General features: G+C 34.3%; 2 protein-coding genes and 1 long non-coding RNA gene across 4 annotated transcripts; 1 reads left to right on the top strand and 2 right to left on the bottom strand.

Moving 5' to 3' along the window:
* Nucleotides 1-215: 215 nt before the first annotated feature.
* On the bottom strand, nt 216-2,731 carry LOC113773790 (zinc finger MYM-type protein 1-like). Its single transcript, XM_027318401.1, has 2 exons — nt 893-2,731; nt 216-803 (listed from the first exon to the last, which is right to left on the bottom strand). Exons 1-2 carry the CDS (start codon nt 2,729-2,731, stop codon nt 216-218), a joined length of 2,427 nt encoding a protein of 808 aa, XP_027174202.1.
* A 4,424-nt stretch (nt 2,732-7,155) lies between these two features.
* LOC113776361 lies at nt 7,156-9,307 on the top strand. The gene is made up of 3 exons (XR_003468997.1): nt 7,156-7,246; nt 7,337-7,407; nt 9,006-9,307. It is a non-coding gene; the product is annotated as an uncharacterized LOC113776361 (long non-coding RNA).
* A 1,398-nt stretch (nt 9,308-10,705) lies between these two features.
* Nucleotides 10,706-26,189, bottom strand: LOC113773213 (histone-lysine N-methyltransferase ASHR1-like). Of its 2 annotated transcripts, XM_027317807.1 has the most exons (12): nt 26,018-26,189; nt 25,459-25,610; nt 24,611-24,745; nt 21,037-21,125; nt 20,891-20,972; nt 16,288-16,392; nt 16,107-16,197; nt 15,899-16,015; nt 15,526-15,632; nt 15,177-15,246; nt 13,106-13,169; nt 10,706-11,317 (listed from the first exon to the last, which is right to left on the bottom strand). In XM_027317807.1, the coding sequence occupies exons 1-12, from the start codon at nt 26,118-26,120 to the stop codon at nt 11,152-11,154; spliced, it is 1,281 nt and encodes a 426-aa protein (XP_027173608.1). In that variant the 5' UTR covers nt 26,121-26,189; the 3' UTR covers nt 10,706-11,151. The 2 variants fall into 2 exon arrangements, with proteins under 2 accessions (XP_027173608.1, XP_027173610.1); XM_027317809.1 differs by lacking the exon at nt 10,706-11,317 and having other exon boundaries at nt 13,144-13,169; nt 15,162-15,246.
* Between the last annotated feature and the right edge of the window lie 220 nt (nt 26,190-26,409).

Here is a 26,409-nt window from a genome sequence, read left to right on the forward strand (position 1 = left end):
ATTACTGTTAAGGTGGGAAATGGAGACATCTGAAATGAGTGGCTTGTCAATTTCTTGCAATTATCAGGGACGGAGCCAGAAATTTATTTTTGGGGGGGCTGAAGTGTATTAAAATTTTTTTTTTGTGACGAAATAAATATATTTAATAAGTAAAATTTAGAATCAATAATTATAAAAATAATAAAAACATATAATTATACATACCAAAAAATTTGTTATTGATTAACACTTGAAGTATTGGTAGTTGTTGCACTCGAATAACGAAGAGGAGGCAATTGCATTCTGCGAGTCTTCATCCGTTGAAAACGCTGCAATATTTGCTCATTTTCAATTGTTGCAAAAATATCCTTCTCGATGTATACAACCAGACAGTCATTCATCCACTCGTCTCCCATTTTGTTGCGCAAATCAGTCTTGACAATATTCATTGCAGAAAATACTCTTTCAACAGAAGCAGTCGCAACTGGTAGAACTAATGCCAACTGGATCAGACGATAAACCAATGGAAAAACTGTATTTTTACCAGTTTTAACCATTTGTTGAGCAAGACTTCCCAAATCTCCAACTTCTGAAAATTGAGGATCGCGTTGCACATTATAAATATAATTTCGAAGTTGAGACTCAAGATATAAATAATCGTTACTTGAGAAGTCTTCAGGATATAAATCAGCAAGACGGAGTAGTTTCTGCACATTGAATTGAGAGAAAGAACTTTTTGGATCAAGACATGCTATGTAACTAAGCAATTCCGTGCTAACTTCCGAGAAACGATTATTCATCTCTTGTATAATTAAATCAACAACCTGACATCACAACAATAATAAAATTAATAACTAAGAAAATCTGCTAACAAGTAACAAATGTAATGAAATAATAATTTCAAAAATAATACCTCACAAAAAATTTTCACGCGATAATGATGAAAATTAGTGATGGTTTGACCTCTGCGACTGCGCCTGGCATTGCCACGGATTGCTATACTGTCTTCCATATCAATCACGGGAATCATATTCAACTCACAAAAATTGTTGACTTCATCTAAAATTATTTGCCATCCCTCTTCCCTAAAGTCTTGCAATTGAGATTTCATAGTATCAATCAAACTCATGGCTTGGACAATATTTTGATCCCTTTGTTGCAAAACAAGTGACAAGTCATTTGTGATTCCCAATAAATACTTCATCAGGTGCAATGCAAAAACAAACTCATAATCATTCATTCTATCAATCAAACCCCTGGCCATACCTCTATTGTCAGAAGTGGTGGCATCATCTTGTATATTTCCCAATATTCCAATCACCGAAGCCCACATAGAGGATAGACGAAGTAATGTTAGATAGTGTGATCCCCAACGAGTATCCCCTGGTCTTGCTAAACTAGTTTCTTGATTTTTGCCTTTTCCACTAATAATATCTCCACTGTCTAAAAGTGTAACAATCTTATCATGTTCTATTTGTCTTAATTGATCTCTCCTTTTACATGATGCTCCAGTTAAATTGACAATCATAGAGACATAGACAAAGAATTCACTGACAATGATATTTCCCTTAGCAACAGCAACAATAACTAACTGGAGTTGGTGAGCAAAACAGTGAATATACATCGCATAGGGATTTTCTTGTAATATAAGGGCCTTCAAACCATTGAACTCACCTCGCATATTTGAAGCTCCATCATATCCTTGACCTCTCAATTTGGATAATGATAATCCGTGTTGCGCGAATAAAGAATCAATTGCATCTTTCAAACAAAGAGATGTGGTGTCAGACACATGTACAATTGCAAGGAAACGTTCAATCACACGCCCTTCTTTGTTCACATATCTCAAAACAACTCCCATTTGCTCTTTCACTGAACTGTCTCGAGACTCATCAACTATTAGGGAAAAATAATTGTCTCCAATATCATTGATTATAACACTTGTGATCTCTGAGGCACAAGCATGTGCCAGATCTTTTTGAATCATTGGAGAAGTTAGTTGATTATTTGCAGGAGCATTTTGATTTACAACCTCAAAAATCTCAGTATTTCGCTGGCTATACCACTCAAACAATTCAAGAAAATTGCCTCTATTTGAAGAACTAGTTGACTCATCATTTCCACGAAAAGCCAATCCTTGCTTCAAAAGAAAGCGGGTCACATCCAGAGCAGCAGTTAAACGGGTGCGATATGCAATATCTATTTCGCGCCCACAAGATCGTAGCACATTTGACACACTATGCCTTTGATCTTGAAAACTTTCAAACTGTATTCTAGCATCATTATGGCAACTATTCACAGCTCCAATATGTTCATTAAATCTTTCCATTGCCTTTTTCCAATTATTGAATCCCGTTTTTGTAAAGGCATCCTCTGCATATCGACCTCCCTTATTTTGTGTTTTGAAAAGAAAGCACCAAAAGCAAAACGCCGCATCTTTCGATATGCTATACTCTAACCATACAAACTTTTGATACCAACTATCTTGGAAACTTCTATGTTGTTTACCAAATGATGTTTTTGGATACATATGGCCAATCGGTTGGCAAGGTCCCCTAGTCAAATACTCTCTTCGGACATGGTCTCGAAGAGAAATATCAAATTTCTCAACTGATTTTCGTAATCCCGGATCACTAACAATATCATTTAAATTCAATTCCACACAAGATTGATTTTGAACTGGTTCACTAATATTAGGCTCATTTGAAGATTCACCACTACGGACTCGTTTAGGTTTAAAGAATCTCTCCATTTTCTGTCACAATTAAATAATTGTGGTTAAATTCAATAAAATTATGCAATTCAATAATCAATTAATTTAAAATTCATATAAATAATTCTTTAATTTAATAATAAATTCATATTACTTATATTTCTCAATTTATAAAATTCATTATATAAAATTATCAAAAAGTTAAAATAAGGTACAACTAAATACCCATATAATCTCTAATTCAATCTCATAAAATTTTGAATTTATATTTACATTCAAAATTTCTAATTCACATAATTAATTCTTAAAATTTCAAATATAAAACTAACAAAATTTTAAAAACTAAATACAACCTAAAATCTATACAATTTCTAAACTAATTTCTAATTTAAATTTAATATCATTAAATTTTTTAATGTAATCTTTCAAATTCTTAAATTACATTAACATAAACTAAATAAAAATTAATCTTAATCAAATTAATATCAAGATACTCAAAATTCAAAAATAATTTAAACATATAATTAACAAAAATATAAAGATGAATATTGTAATTTAAACCAAAAAACTAACCTAAAAGATTTATGTGAATGGAATGGTGGAGAGTTGGAGTCTTGGAGCCTTGAATTGAAGGCTTGAAGCAGGATGGTAGAATCTCAACTGAAGCTTCTTGGAGTTCTTGGAGCCTGGCGTCTTCTTCTTGGAGTTGGAGTCTTGTTTGCCCTTTGGCACTGGCGGCGTGCTTTTGCATCAGATGAAGCCTTAGGGCTTCATCTGATGTATTTTTTTTTCCCCTCATTATACAAAACGACGTCGTTCCACTAAAAGTGAAACGACGTCGTTTTGTATTTAGAGGGCAAAAAAAAAAATTCAAAATGAAATGGGTCATCTTCTTCCTCAGCAGTCAGCACGGCAGCGGCTTTCCAGCTCTTCTTCACTTCCTCTGCAGCATTCATGGAGCCATGGAGGATGGTAGATCTGGATCACCGTGGGGGGGCTGGGCTGGGCTGGCCGCCGAATCCCCTATATATAGGGGGTTTTCCGGCGGCTTGGGGGGGGCTTAAGCCCCCACCAGCCCCCCCTTAAATCCGTGGCTGGCAATTATTGGACAGTAGTTGTGGTGTTGATGATCCATGAATATTCCTTTTTTTTTGGAACTTATGGTCAAAATGGGTTGAACTTTTGCTTTGGAGATGTAATACTTTTTATAGGTGTCAAAAGTTTGATTAAAAATTCTATATTTGTACCATAAATTAGCGCTTCAATCTTTTATCCCTGTACAATGAAAATGTATTAGAAGAAAATGTTAGGTAGAAAATTTGACTAGACAACTCATTGGCTAAATCATTCTCAATTAACAAATAATATTTATTAAAAAATTGAATGAATAATGAGTCACATAATTAAAAAAATTGAATGATATTGAATGAGTCACATATCCCTTAATGATATTGAATGAATTAAAAAAATTATGGATAAATCCATGAACAAAGCAAATGAAGAAAGACTTAATTAACAAATCAAATTATAATTTACTCTATTTGGCTATAAAGCAAATTGATGTATTTTTTGTGATTTATCCTACTCATTAGAAGCATAATATTTTACAAATTATCACAAATTCAAGTTAGTTACTTGTATAAATTAAGATCTTTTTTTGTTTTGCTACATCAAAACCTCTGCTTTTCCTTAACACTCATATAAAGCATTTGTTTGAAAATGAGAAACAAGGAATAAGCATATAAATATATAAACTAAAATCATACATGTCAATGATTATGCTAATAGTGATTGAAGTAGGAGTAAAAAAAGATAGAGCTCACTTTGTATGGTTGGAATTATTGTACATTACCTAACCATTAACGAAGAGCAATTTGATAGCATTTTTCATCTTCTGAGTATTGTAGTTTTTGTTTTTCAATCACTTGAATAATAGTACTTTAATTGCGAGTGAGACGTTAGATTTTTGACAACTCGAGTAAGTCTTCAATTATTAGATTGTACTTCAATAATATTTATAAGTCTTCGATTAATAGTACTTCAATTGCGAGTGAGACGTTAGATTGTTCTTCGTGTGTATAAAGCTGATAATAATTATGTTAGGACTATAAAGAAACAGCAAATATGAAGTTTGGAATAGAAATTTTTTTTTTTTTGGCAAAACCCGAAAGCGGGTGGGGATGCCAATCCCCTACTTTATTAGAGCGAGAAGGAAGTTTGGAATAGAACTTAATTAATCAGAGATTTGCATTTGAAGTCCAGAAACCGTGAAGCCAAAGTGAGAATAAATTACTCACCTGAATTGGAATTAGAAGCCATAGGTATAAATTGTGCACTTGAATTTTGTCACATCACTAGTTGGGTATTGAAATGAAAGGAATGGAAGGAAAGAAGAGGTTGCAAAGAAACAAATTTTGATAATGAAAGGAAATGTTTCAGAGGAACTGATCTGGAAGGAGTAAAATTCCAATTGATAAGCACCTCAACTTTGGTACTATTAAAGTGATAGTAAAGAAGAAGAAGTTGAACAAGTTGGCTGTTATATTGTGATTATGGGCATCCAATATAACTTTCTTAATGATTTCTATTAATTAATATATTAACATCTCTCTTGCTCATAAATATGCTATACACCTACATTTTGTGAAATAGGAAGGCACAGAATGACAAGAAAAGAAACAAAGGAAAAAAGCACAGAAGGAACAAAGACCAATGAAGAATTGAGGTTGTTTAGATTATTACAGCAATACAAAGGCTATTATGACTTGTACCTGTTGCTATAAAAACAACCACGATAACCACACATTTCAAAAATACTCAGGGCCGTTTGGGGTTGTGGTGGCTTATTGAAAAATACTTTCCTAGTAGAGTTTTTAATAAAAGTACTTATCAACTGCTTAAGTGCTTTTAAATATATTATTCGGAGATATAATTCAATAAGTACTTATTGTATTGGATAATGTGTAATTTAAAAATTTTTAAAAGTATTTATCTCTTTATTTGGTTTATAATATAGAATAAGATGATTAAATTTGATGTTTTATTTTTTAAATCACAAAAGCTACTCTAAAAACACCAAATTTGAACTTTTGTCAAAAGTGCTTTTAACATCAAAAGCTCTACTCCTAATTTTATGGAATGATATTTATCAAACACTTTAAAAATACTTTTAGCACCTAAAAGTACTTTTTTACCAAAAGTACCGCAACCTCAAACAGGGTCTCATACGTTTCAAAAAACACAAATTGAACTATACTGCATTTACAAACAAAAGCCATTTCTTGAAGAACAAGAAAACAAACTCTACAATAAATTGTACTCCACGCAATAACTACACCCCAAATAACCTTACAATCAAAAAATGCCTCTACCCCTACTGTTGAAATTTAAAGCCCTTTTTAATCTAAACTCATCAACCTATATAGTAAAAGCGCGAATGGGTTTGGTGGTTGCTGTGCTGACGTGGATGTATTTTATTGGCTGGAGTTTGGTCGTCAATCACGTGGAACTCGCGTGCCTTCGTTCGCTGGGAGGAGAAGTATAATTCTTTCTTGCTTTTGTCCGCTGGGAGGAGAAGTACAATTGGTGCTTTTGTCCGAGAAAAGGAAATGAGCACCAGCTGACCAGCTGACTAAGCTTATGGCGGTTGGTGATGGTTTGACTGATGACAAGTGTTGGGTGGTGGCTCAAGGTGGGTTTGCATGCTTTTACGATTGTGCCCTTTTTAAAAAAAACAAATTCAGCATTTTCTGTTTCTGAGCTTCTTGCTTCCCTTTGTCCTTTGTTGAGAAGAACTTTCGCCTCTGCTCAAGAGAGCTGGCAAAAACGGTCTTTTCCACTCCTCTTTGATTGAGAGCACTGAAAACTCTTTCTCTCTCCGTTTGCCCGAGAGGAGAGGACAGACCCAAGGCTCTTTCCTTTGATTGAAGGGACTGGAGCCTCTTTGTTCCTCCGATGTTTGCAGAGGTTTCTATGCTACTGGTGCCGTCTTTTCCCCCAGGCATCATCATGGTCCGCGGTAAGTGTGCCTCATGCTGATTGTTCTTTTCTTGCCCTTCATCTGTTTGCTTGTATGTGCTGCGTTATTAGCTCGTTTCTTTCCGTTTCCTTATTTTCTTTGTCGGAGCTGCTGTTTTACTGGCTTCTTGTGTCAAACTTACTTCCCCTGTTATTGTTAGATTTTGCCTCCTGGTGAGTTTGTTGTCTTCATTGTCGTGTTTATTTGATTTTCTCCCCTAAATTTTATGCCCTGGTCTGCTGTTGCTGTTGCATTTTCTGCTTGCTTTGCTTTGCGGCTCATTTTGCTGTTCCTGATGCTTTACTTAACTTTGATTTCCTGCCGACGTTTTTTTACATGCGCCTTTCGTTTCCCTCCTGTCGATGGTGCTCACGCTCCTTTTTTTTTTGTAGCTTCTGTTCTGCCGTGCTTGTATACTAACAATAGTAGAAATCACTGTCGATTAAGTTACTGTTGATTATGAGAAAATGATTAAGTTTCTGTTGATTATTAAAGAATGGCGGTAGGTTTTTGGAGCTTGTAAAAATTTTATTCAGGTGAGTCTTATTTTGAGTATTTTTTACGCCCTCATCTTTAAATGTTTTGATTTTAAATGATAAACAGTTTTTTTCCAATTTTTGTTGCAGGAGAGGGTATTTGATGACAATCCTGATTTTTATGTCCTTTAGAATTGCCATCAGCACAAATCTCGTTGAAGGTCTGTTGCTTTCTCTTGTACTTAATTGTGTTTTGGTACATTTCAATGTCAAGTTAATAAGTTCGTTTTGTCCTTTCTTTTTTTGAATATTTGGCTTATGTTTGAGGTATTATTGAGGTAGATTTAGCCCGAAGTTGAGAGTTATGGTCCCTTTTGTAATTTATCCCTCATTCTTCAACTGGTGGATCATGTTTATTAGATTTAATGACCCATGGTTTTTTTTTTTTCAATTAATAAGACTTTTGTTTGTTAAATCTTTTGCATCTCAGGAAAGTATTGTTGTGTCACCAATTTTTTGTTCATCTGATTTTGCTTTTTTATGTTATTTTCCTTGCATGAAGAAAAATGACAACACCTACTTTCATTCTTTATGTTCTCTAGGGATATATACTTTTGAAGCTTTTTTTTATTTTTCCTTTTTTGGCCAATAATGACGTTGTTCTTTTGATTTCAATCTCTCAGCTCTCAAATACTTTGAATTTTTTCTTTTTGTCTTGCCATTGCTTTTGTATGAAGAAGATGAATTTATCAGGGTTTATCTGAAATAAAAGATGAACATTTTCAGTAAATAGATTCGTTGAAAAAAAACATAGGATATTCAAAATGCTATCTGGGTAATAATTTGAGTTAGTAATCAAGGTGCTCATACCTGATTACCACAATTTCTTTATTTGGACCCACTGGAAGCCCCACATGTTCCTTTTGACTTTGTCCATTACTGAATAAAGCACATAAGACTTTCATTCAAAGCACATGGTACTGTCATGTTGGATATTCTTAAGAAACCTAAATGAGAAACACACTTGGCTTGAATGACTTAGTAAGTGTTAAAGGCTTTTACTTTAAGGTACTTGCTCATGGTCAATTTCCTTCTATATATATGACTAATTACATTGAGTGTGGTCTGGATGTAAAACTTTGAAAAATCATTCAGGTGTTTAGTGCTTCAATCCTATTGTTTTACTTCCTTTTGCGATCTCACATATGCTATGCTAGATTTCATGGTGTAACATAAGAATTATAACTGTCTTTATTTTCTGCTAAATTACATATGTTTGTTACAGGCTGAGATATTAATATTTGCACCATTGTAGAAAAGGATTGTGGAATTTGTTTCTCAAGGTGAATTTTATTTAGGGGCTTTTTTTCTGAACAGAAAAATGTTAATTTGTTTAGTACAGATCCAAGGTTTTGTCTTCCTTTTTTTCTAAAAAGTGTTGTTTATTCTAAGTATTTGTTAGATGAAGGAAAAAAAATAAAAAAGATTGCTTTTCTTCATTAAACCTTGACGGTATGTTTTAATGCCCTTTTTTTGTGTGGACAGATTTCAGATTTCTTTTTTTTTTGTGGACAGATTTCCTTTTTTTTGTGTGAACAGATTTCTCTCCCTGCAGTTACTGTAACTTTCTGCCCTCTTTACCCTGTTATTAGTCTTTGGAAAAGTAAAGATGAAAATTTGTGACGGGATCCTATTTCCTTTAAATCCAAATTTATTTTCTTTTACTGTCTTGCTTTACGTATTCCATTTTTACTGTTTAGATTTTTTCTTTTGGGAATCATACACAGTCAGGGCCTAAAATTCAATTTCTTCTTTGCAGAATTCGACTCGGCCATATTATTCATTGTACATTTGCTGTTCAATTTGTAATTTTGCTCATTCCTTTTGTCTAGAGATGTTAGCCTTGTTTTTGTTTTTTTAGATTTTGGTTATTTGTCAATCTTATTGATGGGTTGTAAGATTTACTTTTCTTTTGTTTATGAACTCAATATTGACAAGGAAAATAAATTAGTTAGTTTTCTTAGGCAATTTGTAGTTTGCCTTTTGTTTAAATTATTTCGGTTGGTAATGCCAACCTGGTTAGTTACCAGTGCCACTGGTAATGAAGCTATTTTTTAAGCTTATCTTTGTGATGGCGATGATCCTTAAGCTTACCAGTGCCACTGGGGATGTAGTTTGATATTGCCAACTTCAATGACATTCCTTCATGAAGTTTTCATGTTAGACTGGATGTATATTTTGTCAATGTAGTGAACTTACTTTTTTGTTCCATTTGATAAAACAATAGTTTGAACTCTAAGACATCGTTTTGTCACAAAATAAAGTGGGTATAATTGATGTCGTTTTGCTCATGTCTTTGCATAAATCTTGCTTGTCTTTTTGTCCTTTTGCCAGAGTATGGCTCTTTCATTAAATTTTTGTTGATTTGTACCAAGGGGATTGGCTTGAGTTATCATATTTTGGTTGGATTGAAAATAATAAAAAAATGGAACTACCATGCTATTGCAGTTGTGGACCTTAGTACTATTATTGTGCTTAGATTATGTATAATTTGAGTCTCTAATGCTTAATCTCAATAAAATTTTTGTTATTTAAGTAATCTTACTTAGTTTTTATTTTTGGGGTGTTCTTCCCTCTCCTTTTTTAGTCTATAAGATTTTATGTTTATTTTTTCTGATGCTAAGAGTTGCTGCCACAAAAATTAAATGGCATATGTGTTGAGAAGATTCTGAGTATGAGATAATGGTTTGTTTATCTTATCATAAACAAGAAAGCATATACAATTCTCCGATCTTTATTGTTTTGAGTCCTATGTCTCTTACTATTCTGCAACCATTACTATATTTTACAGCTATATAGGTTTCTGGCCCAACATATTTTCGTGTTGTTCATAAATTCTTGTTGAATTTGTTCATGAGCAACACATTTTTGGTGTACATAAAAAATGTAAGGTAGCATTATGCGGTGGTATATTATTTTCAAACTAATGACATTGTCATTGCTGTCCAATTAGTTAGCAAAAATAAAAAATGACTCGTCAGCAACTAGGTTTAAATTGTGTTTTCTCTTCATGCTTAATAAAATTACAAAAAAATAACTACAAAGGTTTTGGTGCACCTTTATGCAGCTTTTTATATTTAATATCTCAATTTGAATAATTAGACATTTCTGGGCAAGCTTGAAAATCATACCGCGCATCGCGCGGTGTTCTCCTCCTAGTTCTTATATAATACAAGGATACCATAATAAATTAGAACTTTAACTGAATTGCCCTAGCAGTCGCAATTTGCTGCCCATTTTCCCTAACATGCCAACTACACTTCATTGGAATTAGCCTCATTATTATAGATTTTCTTCCATAGTGAAATAATTATAACTCCAACACTGGTTTAGAATTGTTTAGCGAGTTTAAACATCGTGCAAGCATAATTAATTATGTCGACTGCCCATTTTCTTTAAATCTCCTTATTTATATGGGTTGCAATATAATGCTAATATGATGTATGAAAAACCCCGTAGTAGACCAATGTATACTATAAAACCAAAATTAGTGCAAACTTTATCGCTCTGCTACTTCTCTTGCATTCGAGAGCATCCCTCTGATGTTTTGACCAAAGTTATGTAGGACTCTTCTTTTTCTACATACTAATTTGAAGAACTAAAGCAAAGCATATTCCTGGGCTCTTAAGCTGTTCGGATTTCCTATTCATCTCAATATGCAACACAGTTACAAGAACATTGATAAAGTTCTCCCTTTTGATACAACGGTGTTCTTTAGCCACCTATCTATCTCTGATCTCTGAATCTCGAATCTCGAAATCTCTCTCATGCATAGGATGGGGTTGTGAGCTCCCAAAGACTTGATGCACAAGGTTAGAGATCTTCAGATTATCATAACAACATCATATTCATGGAAATATACACCACCTTACATTGCTTAGGTGCGCATCTGAAATGGGAAAATCTCACTGATCGTCCTTGCATGAAAGACTGTAAGATGCCTCAGCACGTGCTTCCTCCAACTTAATCAGGAGTTCCTTCATAAAAGAGGTGCTTGTTCCATGAGTGATTCGCAATACGTCCACTGCCTTGGTTAATGACTGGATGGCTTCATTAGTCTCTCCAAGAAACCTGAGATGGAAACGCGCTTAGCGATCCCCAATTTCATGTGTGAATCAAAGATTCCTGGAGATTTTAGCTCCCTATAGATTCTAAATCTAGCGATTGAAAAGAACAGTGGAAACTAAATTCTCATACATTTCTATTGTACTAAGAAGCTATCAATAGCTTGGAAATTACTAAAAGGCAAATGATTCTTGGCTCAAGTGTGTTCATCCGTCTGGGTATTACTTTTCTTTTGGTATTTCTCTCAGAAGAATAAAACCAATATGTAAGACTCGAAGAGATTCCGTAATAATTTCTTTCTTCTCGAGAAACTGCACCTTCTGAAAAATGGCTTTATAATAAATGTAATGAAATTGCTTGGCCCTACATATGAGACAGAAGATTGGATTTTCGTAGCTTCTACACCTTCAAATTGTAAAAATCAAGTCAAACAAAGTCAAATTAATTGAAAAATGTAAGTAAAGCTAAGCTGGAGGTGGACAAGCTTGGACATGCTATTTGGAAATCGAGTCTTTAGAAAAGGAAACAAGAAAAGAGAAAGCACTTAAAAAACATTATCAAGGACAATAAGCTTTGAAGGTTATCTATAATCATTAACTCTTTTACCAGATACATAATTAAACAAGTCTCGTAATAAATACTAGAGTAACGGTTGTTGCTATGGGTCACTTATGGTACCAACCGGGCTCATTCAGCAAGGCTGTCAAGCCACTTAAGGCGTAATGGATTTATTCAACCGTGGATGATGGTTTAATGTGCTGGGAACCAAATGTATGGAAAAAAGGAGATTGGAAGGCACAGCAATATGCAACCCTCAAGGAGGATGTTTGGTAGATGCAGAAGCTCAAGCAAGGATTATGATGCCAATCAAGGTTTCACGAGGAAAATAGGGGTATGTATTGTAACAATACTTGACATCTCACCTCAAGATACCTTAGAATCTTTGTTCATATTAAAGAATCAAATTCTAGATTGACACAATAAATTCTACATGTGCTTGAGGTAAGCAATCAGTCCAACTAAATTCAGGGTCAAAAACTACAAATACACTACTGTCTGTCTAAGGTTTCCATCCAACTAAGGGTAATGCATTAACCATACACAACTTAAACCTCCTTAATAGATGCATATTGTATCCAATTCTACACATTCAAGTCCATCACCCACTGCATTAGTAACTCTAGCCTAATTTACAGTTACAGCCTTGAACCAGGGAACCTCTCAAAAGTAACCACATCCTAATTATTAGACCCTTTCTATATTGATCAATTAGTATTAACTCTGTCTTGTGACATCTGTTTGGAAAGTTATGACACACTGAAGCACCAAATACATTACAAATCTACTGGCTGCACAAATACGTCTCTCTGTCTCCCTTTTTCTCTCTCTCAGGCCCGCCCCCCTCTATGGTGTTCTTCTCATGTGCCCTGGATTATGGAGTCATTTGTAGCATTAAGTGAGGTCCCTACCCAGAGGAAAAGGCATCTCATTCCCTTCACTCCTAAAAATGCCACCACTGACAGAATAGACAAGGTTTGCAACTCTACTGCTAAAGGAAATTACACTCCAGAAATTGTTCACCTATACACACTCAGCATCAAAGTTTCATTCGTAATCAATTACAGGGACAGGCAACAGGAATGATGGATGCAAACGAACTTATGCAGTATACCGCCCATCGGAATTCAGAAAATAGGCTAGGTGACAAGAATTATCATGAAAACCTGAAACCAAATAACCAGACTGATCTTCAAGGCAAATGGAAAAACAAGAAACAAAAGGTTAAGTTCTAACCATTCAAGTTTTCCACAAGTATAATATTGCAAACCAACCAAAGGATGTAAGCGCGGATATACTCCTGTTAAAGAAACAGGATGGTGCATTAGAAGAAAACATACCCAACATAAAGAACAAAATTTGAAAAAAAGATTGTTCAAAAAGCTGAATGTACAATAACAAATCTAAGTAGACAACCTGATGGAAATGTTTGGATCCAACATATGAGATGGATACATTCTCATGGAAATAAATTTTATTAAATTAAATAACAGACACAAACAAAATACAGCTTCCACTTCAAATTTCAACACGATTATGGACCATGACTATTGCTAAATTGCAGCTAAAATGATAATTTATTACTCATTGTCCTTACATCAAACAACTAACATAATTTCATTAACACCTCGCCTTTCTAATTACTTACTGCTTACCACAAAATCTTCCTATTCAAAGTCAGATTGCCAGGTGGTTGATCTCTCACCTTTCACTTCCCAATGTGCAGGATGTACTAAACTAATGCCCAACAGCCACTGCTATTATTAGTAGGAGATCTCAGTCATTAATTTCATAAATTATGCATAACGATAATATAGTCAAAGATACCAAAATATGGAGAGACATCTATTCGGTTTAATGACTTTAAAGAGAGGGACAGGGTTTGAAGAAAGAATTTGCTCAATAGGGTTAGAGCTGGTCTGATGAGTCCTTAGCTGACAAATGTCTCAGTAAAAATTCATTAGTCTACGTAGCAAAGAGGAAAGGAGAGAAGTAGGACTTAAAACTAATCCATCCCCAAAATACAACTCTCTAAAGATCAAAGTCCCCAAGTTCCTCAATCATTGAACAGAAACCAAGAGTAAACTGATATTCTTCTGCGTAAATAACAATTTTGTACTAATCAAATATAAAAAGAAGTTAGATATAGATTTCCTTTGAGAATTGTAATGAATAAAACTGATTCTTCATAAGCAGAGATATCACCATATTTCGTTTCTCTGCTGGAGTACTATAAAGCACTATCCATATTTTTTTAAATCCACTTAATTTTATATACAAAGAGAAATGAAGGTGCCCTTTGTCTTTTATAATTCTATTTCAAGCTTTTCATTTTTTTTCTTAACCTTCTAGTTTATGATCAGTCCATACATATTTAAACCGAATTTCATTATAGATAGTCCATGGGAAACTCTAAACACTTCTATTGATAGATTTGATCTGGTATTCTGACAGAATTGACAATAAAACCAGTATTGAAAGGGTAGATAGCAGACATGGATTTGAATAATTGGTTTTTCAATTCATTTTTCTTCATACATATTCTAAACTACCTACCAGTCCCTACTAGGAATTTATGATCAACTAATACCGCAAACTGCCCCAAAAAAAAAATGTTAAACCAATAAGAGCTGTGGCTAGGCACTTGCTTCATATATTTCTTCTCTTTATTATATCTTCCTAAAATTTTAAGATACTCAAAACCAAATTCATTTTTAACGCAACATTCGGTCTTCCTCATTGTTTTACTCATTAGCATAAATAGCAGATTAAACTATTTGGCAGCATAATATAACTGTTACATTTTGCCTATTTAATCCCTTCTGGCAGGGTTTCAAGAGTCTTTGGTTGTCTTGAAAACTAGAAGTGTCAGTTTGCAATATCATAAGCCTGTCTGCACGTATTTATGCATCTCTATATACACATTACACACGGGTGAAAACAAATATACATATAATGTATATACATGTCCATATCTCCTTTTTTTTTTTTTTTACATAATGTAGAGTATCATGCATGGCATATTAAATGTCTCCATGCAGTACCAAAGCGGAAGTGAAAATATATCCAACTAATCTTGACCCATTTGGTAATTTCAATTTCATAAGATCAGAAAATCTATCACAAGTTTGAAAAGTAATATTTACCTCAAGTATATACATGATTTTTTTAATGACAGATCATTAACACAATATACCAAATACAAAGATCAGCAGAACTGTGCTAGCTTTCACAAAGCCCTTCATGGAACTACAAAGACTAAACCACCAACTCAAGAGGTAAACAATTCTACCTGGATGCTACTTACTCTCATAGATAGGGATAACAAATCTGCAATATGCTAGAGCCTCTTTCCAATTTTGAAGCTCCATGTATATCTGTAAAAGATTAATCTACTACTATTTAATCAACAGAATATATCTCCCCTAAAAGATTTAATGTGTTTCACTTGTGATAATCATACTCCGATGGAGAACAAACAAGGATGAGGATCCAATATCATGAGACCAATATTTGTACAGCAAGGACACAACTTACCGTTCCAAGTAAATAATTGAACCGCAGTTGCTGGTTCTCCATCCAATTATGGTTTACAGATACAAACTTCAAAAAAGTATGTAGATGCATGTTAGAAAGATCAAGTCATTGCACCATACCTTCAGAAGAGTCTCCCTTGTCCGCATTAGATTAATCGAGAATGGATGGCACAGCTCCAACTGTTGTTTCTCAATTGCCTTGTACGTCAAACTAGCATCTATTTTATCTAAATCTAGTAAAGGAACAGCAAATGTTTGCAAGAAACTTCCCAAGCATTGTATCATCATGGTAGACCTTTCACTCTCCCAGCCCCCTATCCCCTACTTCTTTGTTGGCCGACAAAAGTACAGAGTTTGTTAGGAAAAACATTCTTCAATCTTTTAATAAGAGAAAAAGGAAAAGGACTTTCAGATGTAAAGTCAGTGATTCTGTTATCAGCACAGCATCATGTTGCCAATGCACAATAATCTAACCAAAAACTTCTAAGGATACTTCCAGAGGAGCACATGGAAGCTTTTTCTATCAAATATTTGACTTCCCATTCAATGTCTTTAATTTCTTCCTTCTCTCTAAGCAGTCCGCATTCTTGGCACACAAATCCCCTATTTTCTGGAAGTTATGCGAGACAAAACTCATCAGACTAGAGCAAGGTTAGGGGCTTCAGAAATGGTGGAGAAATATTAACCACAATCACATCTACCAGGGTCACGGAGCAGAAAACCACTGCAACTGTTATCCTTGCAGCAATAACCTTCCAGGATTGCACTTTCTTTAATATCATCATATTGGCCCTGAACATTATACAGCTTATTGGCTGAATTCAAGCAAAAAGTGTAGTTCCAAACGAAGGTATTCTTAGAAGGAAAAGGCAAATTCAATACCGCTTTAATGCAGCGGGGACAAGTGCAAGTAAAAAAGTATTGTTCCTTGAGGGCCTTTTGACGAGTCATAGTGCTTGCTGCAGTTTCTATGTAGCTTATCAGTACCTTCAGAGCCAGCAAAGCAAGTTATCCATAAATAGAGAATCAAAATTTCAATAGTGAGAAGTTAAAAAAAAAAAAAGAACATAAAATCTCATCTCAAACAAACTGAATCAAAATTTCAATAGTTAGAAGTATAAATTTAAATAAAAACATAAAATCTCATCTCAAACAAACTGCTCCGTAGATATTGATCAAATATGTATCTGGGAGGCTGAAATATATTAGCCTGTATCATGTGTGTGTGTATGAGAGAAAGAGAGAGAGGCGGAAGAATGGAATGTTCACACAGAAAATTAAAAGCAAGGAAACTTTAATTACGATTTAATACAACTAAAGATTTGACAACATATTTTGGTTCTTATCTTTCACTTATTGTTTGACAAATTATGGTTCAGAGCATCTTCCTCTTTGGAGTTGCAGATTTCTCAAATTCCTATATAGAATTGCAACAGGGTGGATATCTAGGTTGTTTTATAAAATTTACCTCATATTCCTATATAGCCATCAAACAAGGCAATTATCTACCTAGTTAGGTCTTCCTCAATGTTCCATAAAATTTACTTCACACATGCAGATGCATGCAAAGTTAAACTTAAGTACACAAACAAGTACTGAATAGGTCTAAAATCACTTTAAACTGAACTATGTCTTGTATTCAAGAATAGATTTGGAACAACATAAGCCTCTTTATTTATAAGAAAGATCAGAAGAGTAAATTAGAATACGGTAAACACTTTACTACTTTTACTACTTTACTTTAGAAATTCCAAGAGCTATAATATTAAACTCATGAGAACCTATCATCTATATTGGAGAAGAATACTTCCATCATTTTGCAATTTTCATATTAATGATGTATTTAGGAATGAAGTTGTTTATTAAAATTGTAGAATACAGGTAGCAATGATGCTGAAAGCAGATTTGTTCCACAGTAAATGCAATTTCTCCTTAATTTGGACATGTCTATTATGTGGTACTGTAGTATTTGTGAGTACTTTTCTGAAGACTAACATTCCATGTCCTTTTTTTTTTTTGCAAAATGTATGCTAATTTATAGTGCAATTTTTGCAAACTTACTTTTTCCAATACTAACATTTCATGCCTTAATTTTCCCTTTATTTACATATTTATATATCTTATTTTTGGACTATGTCTATTAACCTTATAGGGTCTGGTTACCCTGTACGGCTTAACCTCTTAAACCAGAACCAGTTGAAGAGCATTGGGAATGTTTAGCAATTTTTCCTAACTGGTATAACTAATCGAGGTCGGAGAGTTGCAAATAGACCACTTAACCAATCCATTTACACCTAGAAATAAACAAAAGTGCTTTTCTTAAAACTTGTTCTCCATCAACTGCACTGTTCTTGGACTCATGGCCAAGGGATCTATGAGTAATAAACTCAAGTGATTTTCCCCAGATGCCCCATGAGCTATCTTACCTGGAATCAAGTATGAGTGTCGGGTTTGTTGCGTGTGTAGGTGTTGAACTCGTTATTTTGCAATCAAAGTACAGTGGCACCGCCAAAGAGTCAGTAACAGGTCCAGAGATAGACTAAATATATATACACTACCTGTCTTTCCAGATATGTTTGCTAATTTGATAGTGGAGTTTATAATTATTTGTGCAGTTTCTCCTTTTCTTTTTTCTCTTGCGTGTTTTCTCAGCAAAATACCCAATTCATTTTTTTTTCGAATTAAGCCTATACTAATTACTTTAGCCAAACATCAGGAGCCTAGATAAATGCTTCAAATATTAACTCTGCTGACTATAAGACTTCAATCACATAACATGTGGCAATCCTTATCAACTCTCACATGACCCATTAAGCATACATATCCTAAAGCAATCGGAGCATTGCCAGACTCCACTCTTTTAGCATCGCCTAGTTCTCCTAGCAGTTTTCCTTCACATTAGCTAAAGCTTGAATAGAATCGGAAGTCAAAGTAACCCCAATCATCTTTCACCAGATCCAAACCGACTCAATACCCGGTATCTGTGGTGCTTCCTAGCAAACTGTCGAGTCCAGGAAACAGAGCCCAATTCTTTGAGGGACTATCTCAGGACAAAAACAGCCTAAAGAAGACTATAACTCTTTGACACATTACTGCAAACTTGGCAAGCATATCAGTTTTTATTTTTCCTTCCTAAAACATTTAGATTTGAGATCTAGGAAAACCATGAATAAAGATTTTTGGATTTTATATGCCACTTCAAGAACATCAAGGAATAGAGTGCCACCAACTCTGAAATTTTGACCAAAGTCAAAAATGTTCCTTGAATCATACTTTCTCTCATATCCCAAATAAATGATAGAAGAGTAACAGAAAAAACATTACACCAAAAGGAAAGAGAGATATCAAGCCCTAATTGATGTAACAATCTACAAGTACTTTTCTGAAGACGGTTCTAATTGATCAAAAAGAAATTTTTAGTGAACATGTCCTTGCAGTTTTTCAGATACATCATAAGTATTATAGTGACCTGGGATTTTGGACACAAACTACTTTCTTTTTTATGTAGAGATCATCCAGCATAAAATCTATGTATCATACTAGCTACTTTGACAAGGAGATAACTTTTGAAATTAGCTCGTGAAGCCGATCTTCTTTTGCCAAAAGTAGAAGTTTTACATGGTTAATCTTTGTCAAGTTTAACTGCAACTCTAAAGCATTCTGCTGACTCATCCAAGAGCGTATTGGCCTTTATAATCCAATGTGTTCCAAGTTTTCCTAATGCCAGCTATTAAAGTGATTTTCCCAGAAAAGGATATAAGACTAAACAAAGCTTTCAAACTAATTTCCCCTACCATGCCTTTTTCTGTTAGGGGACAGTGCTTCAGGGCTCTAATTGAAACAAATAAAGTAGAACCAGCCAAGTTTGATAAGCAATTTTGCGATATAAAATTTTCATCTTCTTCAGATATTACAGGGAATGGTGCAACAAGGATTTCTACCTTTCCATCTAGTCAAAATCCAGATGCTCTGGCACCATGAAATATTTTATTCCATGAATATGTTGGCCAAGAATCTTTTCAAATGCTCGTTGTAAACTAAGAAAAAAGGGAGAGAAAATACTCTTCTCCATATTTTTGGACTACACAATATACAAATATATATACACAAGTGTAACCTAATTTAGATCCTAAAATCATGCTAATCTAAATCAATCTACTACCTAATTAATATATGATACTATAATCATATGATACCTAATTAATATATGATACTATAATCATATGATACTATAATCAAATCTTTCCTAATATTTACAATATCAAATCTTTCTATAATATCAGATCACATATCTTCAACACTCCCCCTCAAGATGGAGCATAGATGTTAATCATGCCCATCTTGTCACAAATGTAATCAATTCTCGGACCATTTAGAGGCTTAGTGAAAATATCAGCTAACTGTTCTCCAGTTCTCACATGACTAGTGCAAAAATAGTTTTGCATCTTCCCTTAGCCAAACCGTCTTTTCTTCTCCATCAACGGGTGGGTCATCAGTGAGATGATCATCTCTATCGATGCTGCGCAGATATATCCGAATAGTTTTACTCCAATCTAAAAACTTTTTTTCCACTCAATTTGTGTTCAGTAATTTTTGATGTTGTAGGAATAACATCAGAAATTACTGTTTTCATCTCTCTACTACTACCTTTCATATCTGCCATTATAATTCACACAAGAAAGACCTAAAAGTGACTCAATAGTCAATAGGGTCACGTCAAAAGACAAACTGATAATAGACCTAAAAGTGATTCAATAGGGTCACGTCAAACTCAACAGGGACACAAGAAAGACCTAAAAGTGACTCAATAGGGTCACGTCAAAAGACAAACTGATAACAGAGCCTGAAGCTCTGATACCATGTAAAGTAAGAAAAAGGGAGAGAAAATACTCTTCTTCATATTTTTGGACTACACAATATACAAATATATATACACAAGTGTAACCTAATTTAGATCCTAAAATCATGCTAGTCTAAATCAATCTGCTACCTAATTAATATATGATACTATAATCATATGATACCTAATTAATATATGATACTATAATCAAATCTTTCCTAATATTTACAATATTAAATCTTTCCATAATATCAGATCACATATCTTCAACACTCATGAATCCATTAATGATACAATATTAGGCCATATATAGAACTTTACCAGCACATCCATCAGTATAGTGGCTAATAACACTACCCCATATGCATCTACAGTGACACTCTAACTCCCATAGTTCATCTTAGTACTGGGCATGTATCGGCAACACTCGATTCATCAAACCTTATATGTTGCTATCTGAGCTTTTTCCGGCAGATTCCCACTAGTGAGGTATGTGAATTTTCTAAAACTCTTCAACTCAGGAAGCTATAAACTTTCTAAATCCAATCTGAATCCTACGAAAATATTAATTCTGTTTCATCCAATGTAAAACCAATAAGCATTTCTATGAAACTAAAATGACGAAACTAAACTAACGCATATTACCTCAGTACCTTTGGGTATGTGCTCAACAGCACGGACCACAGCCAACCTCCCTTCGAATACTAAAACAGAATTTGGCAAACAGCTGCAAAAGAAAGACCAGAAGTGAGGAGCTGCTGAAGCAGAATTTACATACTTCAATCAGTTACCTGTGATTAATAAGAGAAATAACAGGATACAATCCAGTTGCCAAGGGTCTGAGTTCAGCATCACAAATAGTGTGTGCATTGCAAGCAAGCTGCATGTTGAAAAGCCAAGAGTTCATTGACACCAAGGGTTTTCTAGCATAAATAAATAAATAATCAGATTGAATCTTTTTAAGTTTACATATTCTCAACCAAGCAAAATTGTGACAGTCACAGAATGTTGCTTACACTGCTTCAAATTATAAGGTTGATTAATAAATTATGTTCATTCCAAAGAACTTGATTAGTTCATTTGTATTCAGAATAAGATATTAAGAAACTCTCACTGAAACCCATCCACTTAAGAGAAACAGATTGAAGCAAGATGAAGAGAAGAAAGGTACCACAAAGGCAGATGAAATTATCAGAAAATAATGAGACAATCAGAAGAGAAGCAGAAGCTCAAGTACCAAAACAAATGAGCTCGTTTGGCAAGGTTTTATAAAATTGATTTAGCAATTTGAAACAGCAGATATGCAGTTTGAGTACTCTTCTGAAGGATCAGTTTAAGTATGTTCTATGCTAAATAATCTCACAATTTCATCTATAGGCTCTGCATCGATAACTTATTTATTTGCCCTTTTATTGCCAGAGTTACTAGTAGTAAATTTATAATAACCATAGTATGTCAAAATTTAGACAGCAAGTTTCAGTTTGATACAAGGTACTCTGATTTCCAAGTTTGTCTGTCCTTAAAATCTTATGCATCAACTCTCCTGGGCAGCTTAAACAATGGCAATTCTCAGAAATAAATTCCCACTCTGTTGGGCAACAAGTTTTTTTTTAAAAAAAAAAAAAAAAAATTCATCTAGCAGAGTCTCTAATTCTAAGAGTTATAATGTTGCTGGTCCACAAACTTGGCCATTGCTTAAAAAAATATTGTCCTTACATAAATTCAAATAGCTGCTGATTAGTTTGGTTTCGGTGCTGCATATTAAAGACCCTGTGCCATTCTAATTTGTTTACTTAGGGAGATTAGTCATAAATCAGCAAACCATGAAACAGTAGTTCTGTGTATTCTAATCAGAATGTATGACATCTGGTACAGGAGTGCGTGTATTCAAATTTTTACTGTTCAGGATACTATTTCAGAGACTGGTCTTTGAAATACATGAAAAATAGTTTGTTCATGACAAATGATCAAAGAAGATACCTTAGAAAAATTTACTGCAATGTCCTTTATGTTGATCTTGGCCTCGGGCCATTGGAGAATTAAACTAACAAGGTTCGCCATTTGTGCATATAAAACCAATTGATTCTCATCAATTTCAGACATGTATGTATAAAGTTGTCAAGGAAGAAGCAGAACAAAACAAAATAGATAAGCCTGTTTTAATAAAATGCCAAGAGCTAATGATGTCAAGTTGAAAACTGAACTTAAAACAAAGAAGGATACGAGAGACCAAAGCCTCCACCAAGCCGTAGTTGTCTGTGGAAGTCATTGCTATAACCTAGAAGGCACATTAACAGTATTTAAATAGATTAAGAAGGTTAAAAATCACATAGTGAAGGTGGAAAATTATACATAGTTCCTACAAAAAGCTGTGAAAAAAAAAATGCATGGCTGGAAACAGGAGGAATGGACTATTCAAGAAAATAATCTGAAAGTTGAGAGTCCCTCTAATGGCAGCACTTTTTTGTATGGTAAGGAGCAAGGATGTCACTCTGGTAGCCAAAATGGCAGCAGCACTATCCTTATTGCTGGTGCTACATGTCTAGGAAGGATGGGAAAGACAAGAACGACCTCCAGTTTTGTGACATGAGCAGTGAGTGATATGATTATTTCAAAAAATATTTGGAAATAAGTGAACAAACCAAAGATTCAGGTTGGGATGGGTATGAGCAGGAATGATTCTCAAAAAGATCAACTATTCATATTTCTCTAACTCTTCAGAACTAAGTCAACAAACCAAAGACATTCAGGCTGAGATGGGTACGAGCAAGAATGCATCTCAAAAAGATTTAACTATTTGTCTTTCTCAAATCAAACCCCATGTAGTTTGTAAAGGCCCATTGGTGTAAAATCTCACCAACTCATGCATTTGAACCTTATAAGCTATGGACATCATGAACATCCAACTGTAACATGTATACAATAATAATTTTAATGGAAAGTAATCTACAGAAAATATTTGAACGGTATTTGTGTGTGAACCTGAGATGTAAAAATTACAAATAGATCCTCTGGAAAGTTATGGATATCAAATCCTGTTCAACTCCTATCAGCAAATTTTCAAAGATTTATACAAATAATTCTCAACTGCGGAAATATCTATTTTTTGAAGGTTATCCCTTCATGTTCAAGTACTCAGCTTTCATAGAAATGCTGAAAATACAAGAGTTCATTAACAAAGTCAATTGATTTTATTCAATAAGCTTTCATAGAAATGGCGAAAATACAAGAGATCATTAACAGAGTCAATTGATTTGATTCAATAACAATACCTTTTGCAAAGTCAGGATACATGTGAAACAAAGATTCTGTTCTAATATTTGAGATATACCACGTGATATTTAGATGATGTATTAAAAACATGTGTCTGCATATTTACAGGGAGGAGAGAGAGAGAGACTCATTCAATTGCAGGCAGAAATCTAATACCTATTCCATTCAACCAATCCACAACACCAAGAAACAAAAACAACAAAAAACAAGAAAAAGATGCCACAGTGCATGACACAACCACGGTGCATGATGCATCAACTAGTTATTTAAGAGATTGCAAATAAAATACTGGACTGAATCAAGAACTACAGTGCTTCTAATGTCAGACAATCAGTTCAAGATGACCATATTGTCAGCATGCAATGCTTAGATTTTATACAAATTGTGAAAAGGAGACCATTTACAAAGTGAATCGGTATTATTTCACAAAATTAAAGTTTCTCTTACCAATATCGGTAACAATACCTTTTGCAAAGTCAAGAAACATGTGAAACAAAGATTTTGCTCAATATTCAAGAGATGCCATGTTATATGTAACCGATGCATAAAATAAGTGTGTCGCCTTTTTTGTTTTTTGTTTTTTTTGGGGGGGGGGGGGGGGGGGGGGGGGAGGGAGAGAGAGAGTGAGTGAGTGAGACTTATTGAATTGCAAGAAGAAATCTACTACGTGATCCATTCAATCAATTTACAATAACATAGGAAAAGGAAAATGTTTAGGACACGAAATAAAAAAAAAAGGACTAGAAAAAAATAAGCCACAGTGCAGCACGCATCAACTAGTTAATTAAGAAATTGAAAGTAAAATGCTGGATTGTATTGAGAACTATATATAGTGCTTCAAGAGTCAGATAATCAGTTCAAAGGAGACAACATTGTCAGCATGCAAAAGATTGCTACAGCTCAAAAATAGCATTCTGGTGGCGTATTGAGTCCAAATATAAACCACGGTAGAGAGCACAAAAGGTATTGAATCTTGATATAAGCCCAAAACTGAGACAAAGCTCTTACAACTATGAACAAGTGCAATTATAGTCATATATTGAGTCCTTTTCTAAAACAATTGAGGTGAATACCAAGAGGTAAAAACTTCACCTGCTCAACTTGCAGCTTTCTTCGCAAATAGAGCTTCACCATTAATCGTATGGAAGGTGTGAGAGACTTAATCCTCCCTTTTTCAACTTTAGACAACACTTGGCATTCAAGACGATGAAGTTTCCAATCCGTCTTCTGCAGTTGATACCACAAGCAAATTAAACAGTAAGAAGATAAAATAAAAAATATTAACAAAAGCTTTGACCATTAGAAAAAAGTAACCGCTATGGAAATTATGTATCACATCCTTTGTTATCATGTCTAAATTATTATCTCCTCTCTGGATCACATTATCTAATTGCAAAAGCAGCATTATTTTGCCTTACTAAGACAGGGTAGAAGAGCCCAACACTGCAGCTGTCCTTTTGATTACTCGTTTTGGCTTGTAATCTATATTTTTGTTGCTATTTCTACAAAAGAAGCTACTCTCATCCAAGACAATTCACAATGTTCCAAGTAAATCATCAGGAGTTTTTTCCTAATATTGAGGAGATTTTCACAATTGCCTACAGGGTGTAGTGCAAAACCTTTGAACATAGACATACTTTAAGCTCCAAATATGCACCACTCCAAAATAGTATATCAATTAAATATTTTATTCACAAAAGGCTCTGATTCATAGCCCATCAAACTCCTGTCCATTTACCTAAGCTTCAACGGTCTCAAGATCTTGTCTCTTCCAATTTTACTCATCCAAAGGGTGCAAAAATACTAAAATAAACAGCTGAAGAACAACCATAGAAGCCGTAAAAGAAAATACTAAACAAAAGATAGGATTAAACTAGCATAAATTAAAAATATAATTCCAAAATGACAAATATTTGTACCATGAATTTAAAAGGATATACCTGGCATGTGCTCCCACAATACCAAACAACTTGGCAAGCAGAACACTTCTTGAGATTCCTAGTGCTGAGGCACCATTCACACCTGGAACTTGAATCATTTGAGTTCTTATTTGGTACTGCGACATAAGGCTCTTGGCTTATTATCACCTCCCCTAATACAAAATTTATCACACTAGTAAACCATAGTAGCAAATTAACCACATAACACTGATAATTATTTCCCATTTCACATTTCTGAAAGCACCTCCCCCACACCCCCCCCCCCCCACAAATTAATCAAATATACCTTGTTTTAATATTCCAATAAACACAAAAAAAAGGGTTAACAATATCTGCTTCAAGAAAGCTATGAATTCTCTATTTTGCGCGCTTTTCTCAATTTCAGAAGCACCCCGAATAACCAAGTAAACAAAACAAAAACCCCAGGAAATCCCAGATGTTAAAAACGCAAAAAAGGAATAAAAAACAATAATAATAATTTCAACTGCCAGTAAAAATGTCTAGTTTTCTGCTATTTTTCCAGTTGAAGAAGATTAGAGAGAAAGAAAGTCAGAGATACCCGGAGAAAAGTGTCTGGAGGTGAAGAGACAGCGTCCTTTATCCGGGAGAGTTGAAACTGTTAAGCTTCTTCCGTCATTTAGCGCCTTCTGCAGTTCCTCCATCTTCAATTCAACACTCTCAAGTCTCAGTAGACTCCTCTGCCGAGAGAAAATGGCCTCAGTACTCGCAAGTCTCAATAGACTTTCGCTGCAAAAGAAAAGTGGTTTCGTAGCTGAAAATTTTATTTAAAAAATAAGAGGAAAAAACCTGGGAAGCCCTTAAACTATTGCCGTTGTCATCTTTTGACCCCATCTAAAAGTTCCTTTGGGAGTGGAAGATTTGAATAGAAAAGAAAGGGAAAGAAGAGAAAGTTTACTTTTGCTTTATTTGTTAGTTTTAAGTAGGAAAGAA

The sequence above is a fragment of the Coffea eugenioides genome, chromosome 6 (genome assembly GCF_003713205.1).
Source record: "Coffea eugenioides isolate CCC68of chromosome 6, Ceug_1.0, whole genome shotgun sequence".
Taxonomy (NCBI): domain Eukaryota; kingdom Viridiplantae; phylum Streptophyta; class Magnoliopsida; order Gentianales; family Rubiaceae; genus Coffea; species Coffea eugenioides.

Excerpts from the sequence above, each read along its gene's own strand:
- LOC113773790 (XM_027318401.1), bottom strand. The coding sequence starts at position 2,731 with ATGGAGAGATTCTTTAAACCTAAACGAGTCCGTAGTGGTGAATCTTCA. Across the intron at positions 804-892 it reads GCGTGAAAATTTTTTGTGAG|GTTGTTGATTTAATTATACA; the intron begins GTATTATTTTTG and ends TTGTGATGTCAG.
- LOC113773213 (XM_027317807.1), bottom strand. The coding sequence starts at position 26,120 with ATGGAGGAACTGCAGAAGGCGCTAAATGACGGAAGAAGCTTAACAGTT. Across the intron at positions 25,611-26,017 it reads CTCCAGACACTTTTCTCCGG|GGGAGGTGATAATAAGCCAA; the intron begins GTATCTCTGACT and ends ATTTTGTATTAG. Across the intron at positions 24,746-25,458 it reads ATTGTGGGAGCACATGCCAG|AAGACGGATTGGAAACTTCA; the intron begins GTATATCCTTTT and ends TATCAACTGCAG.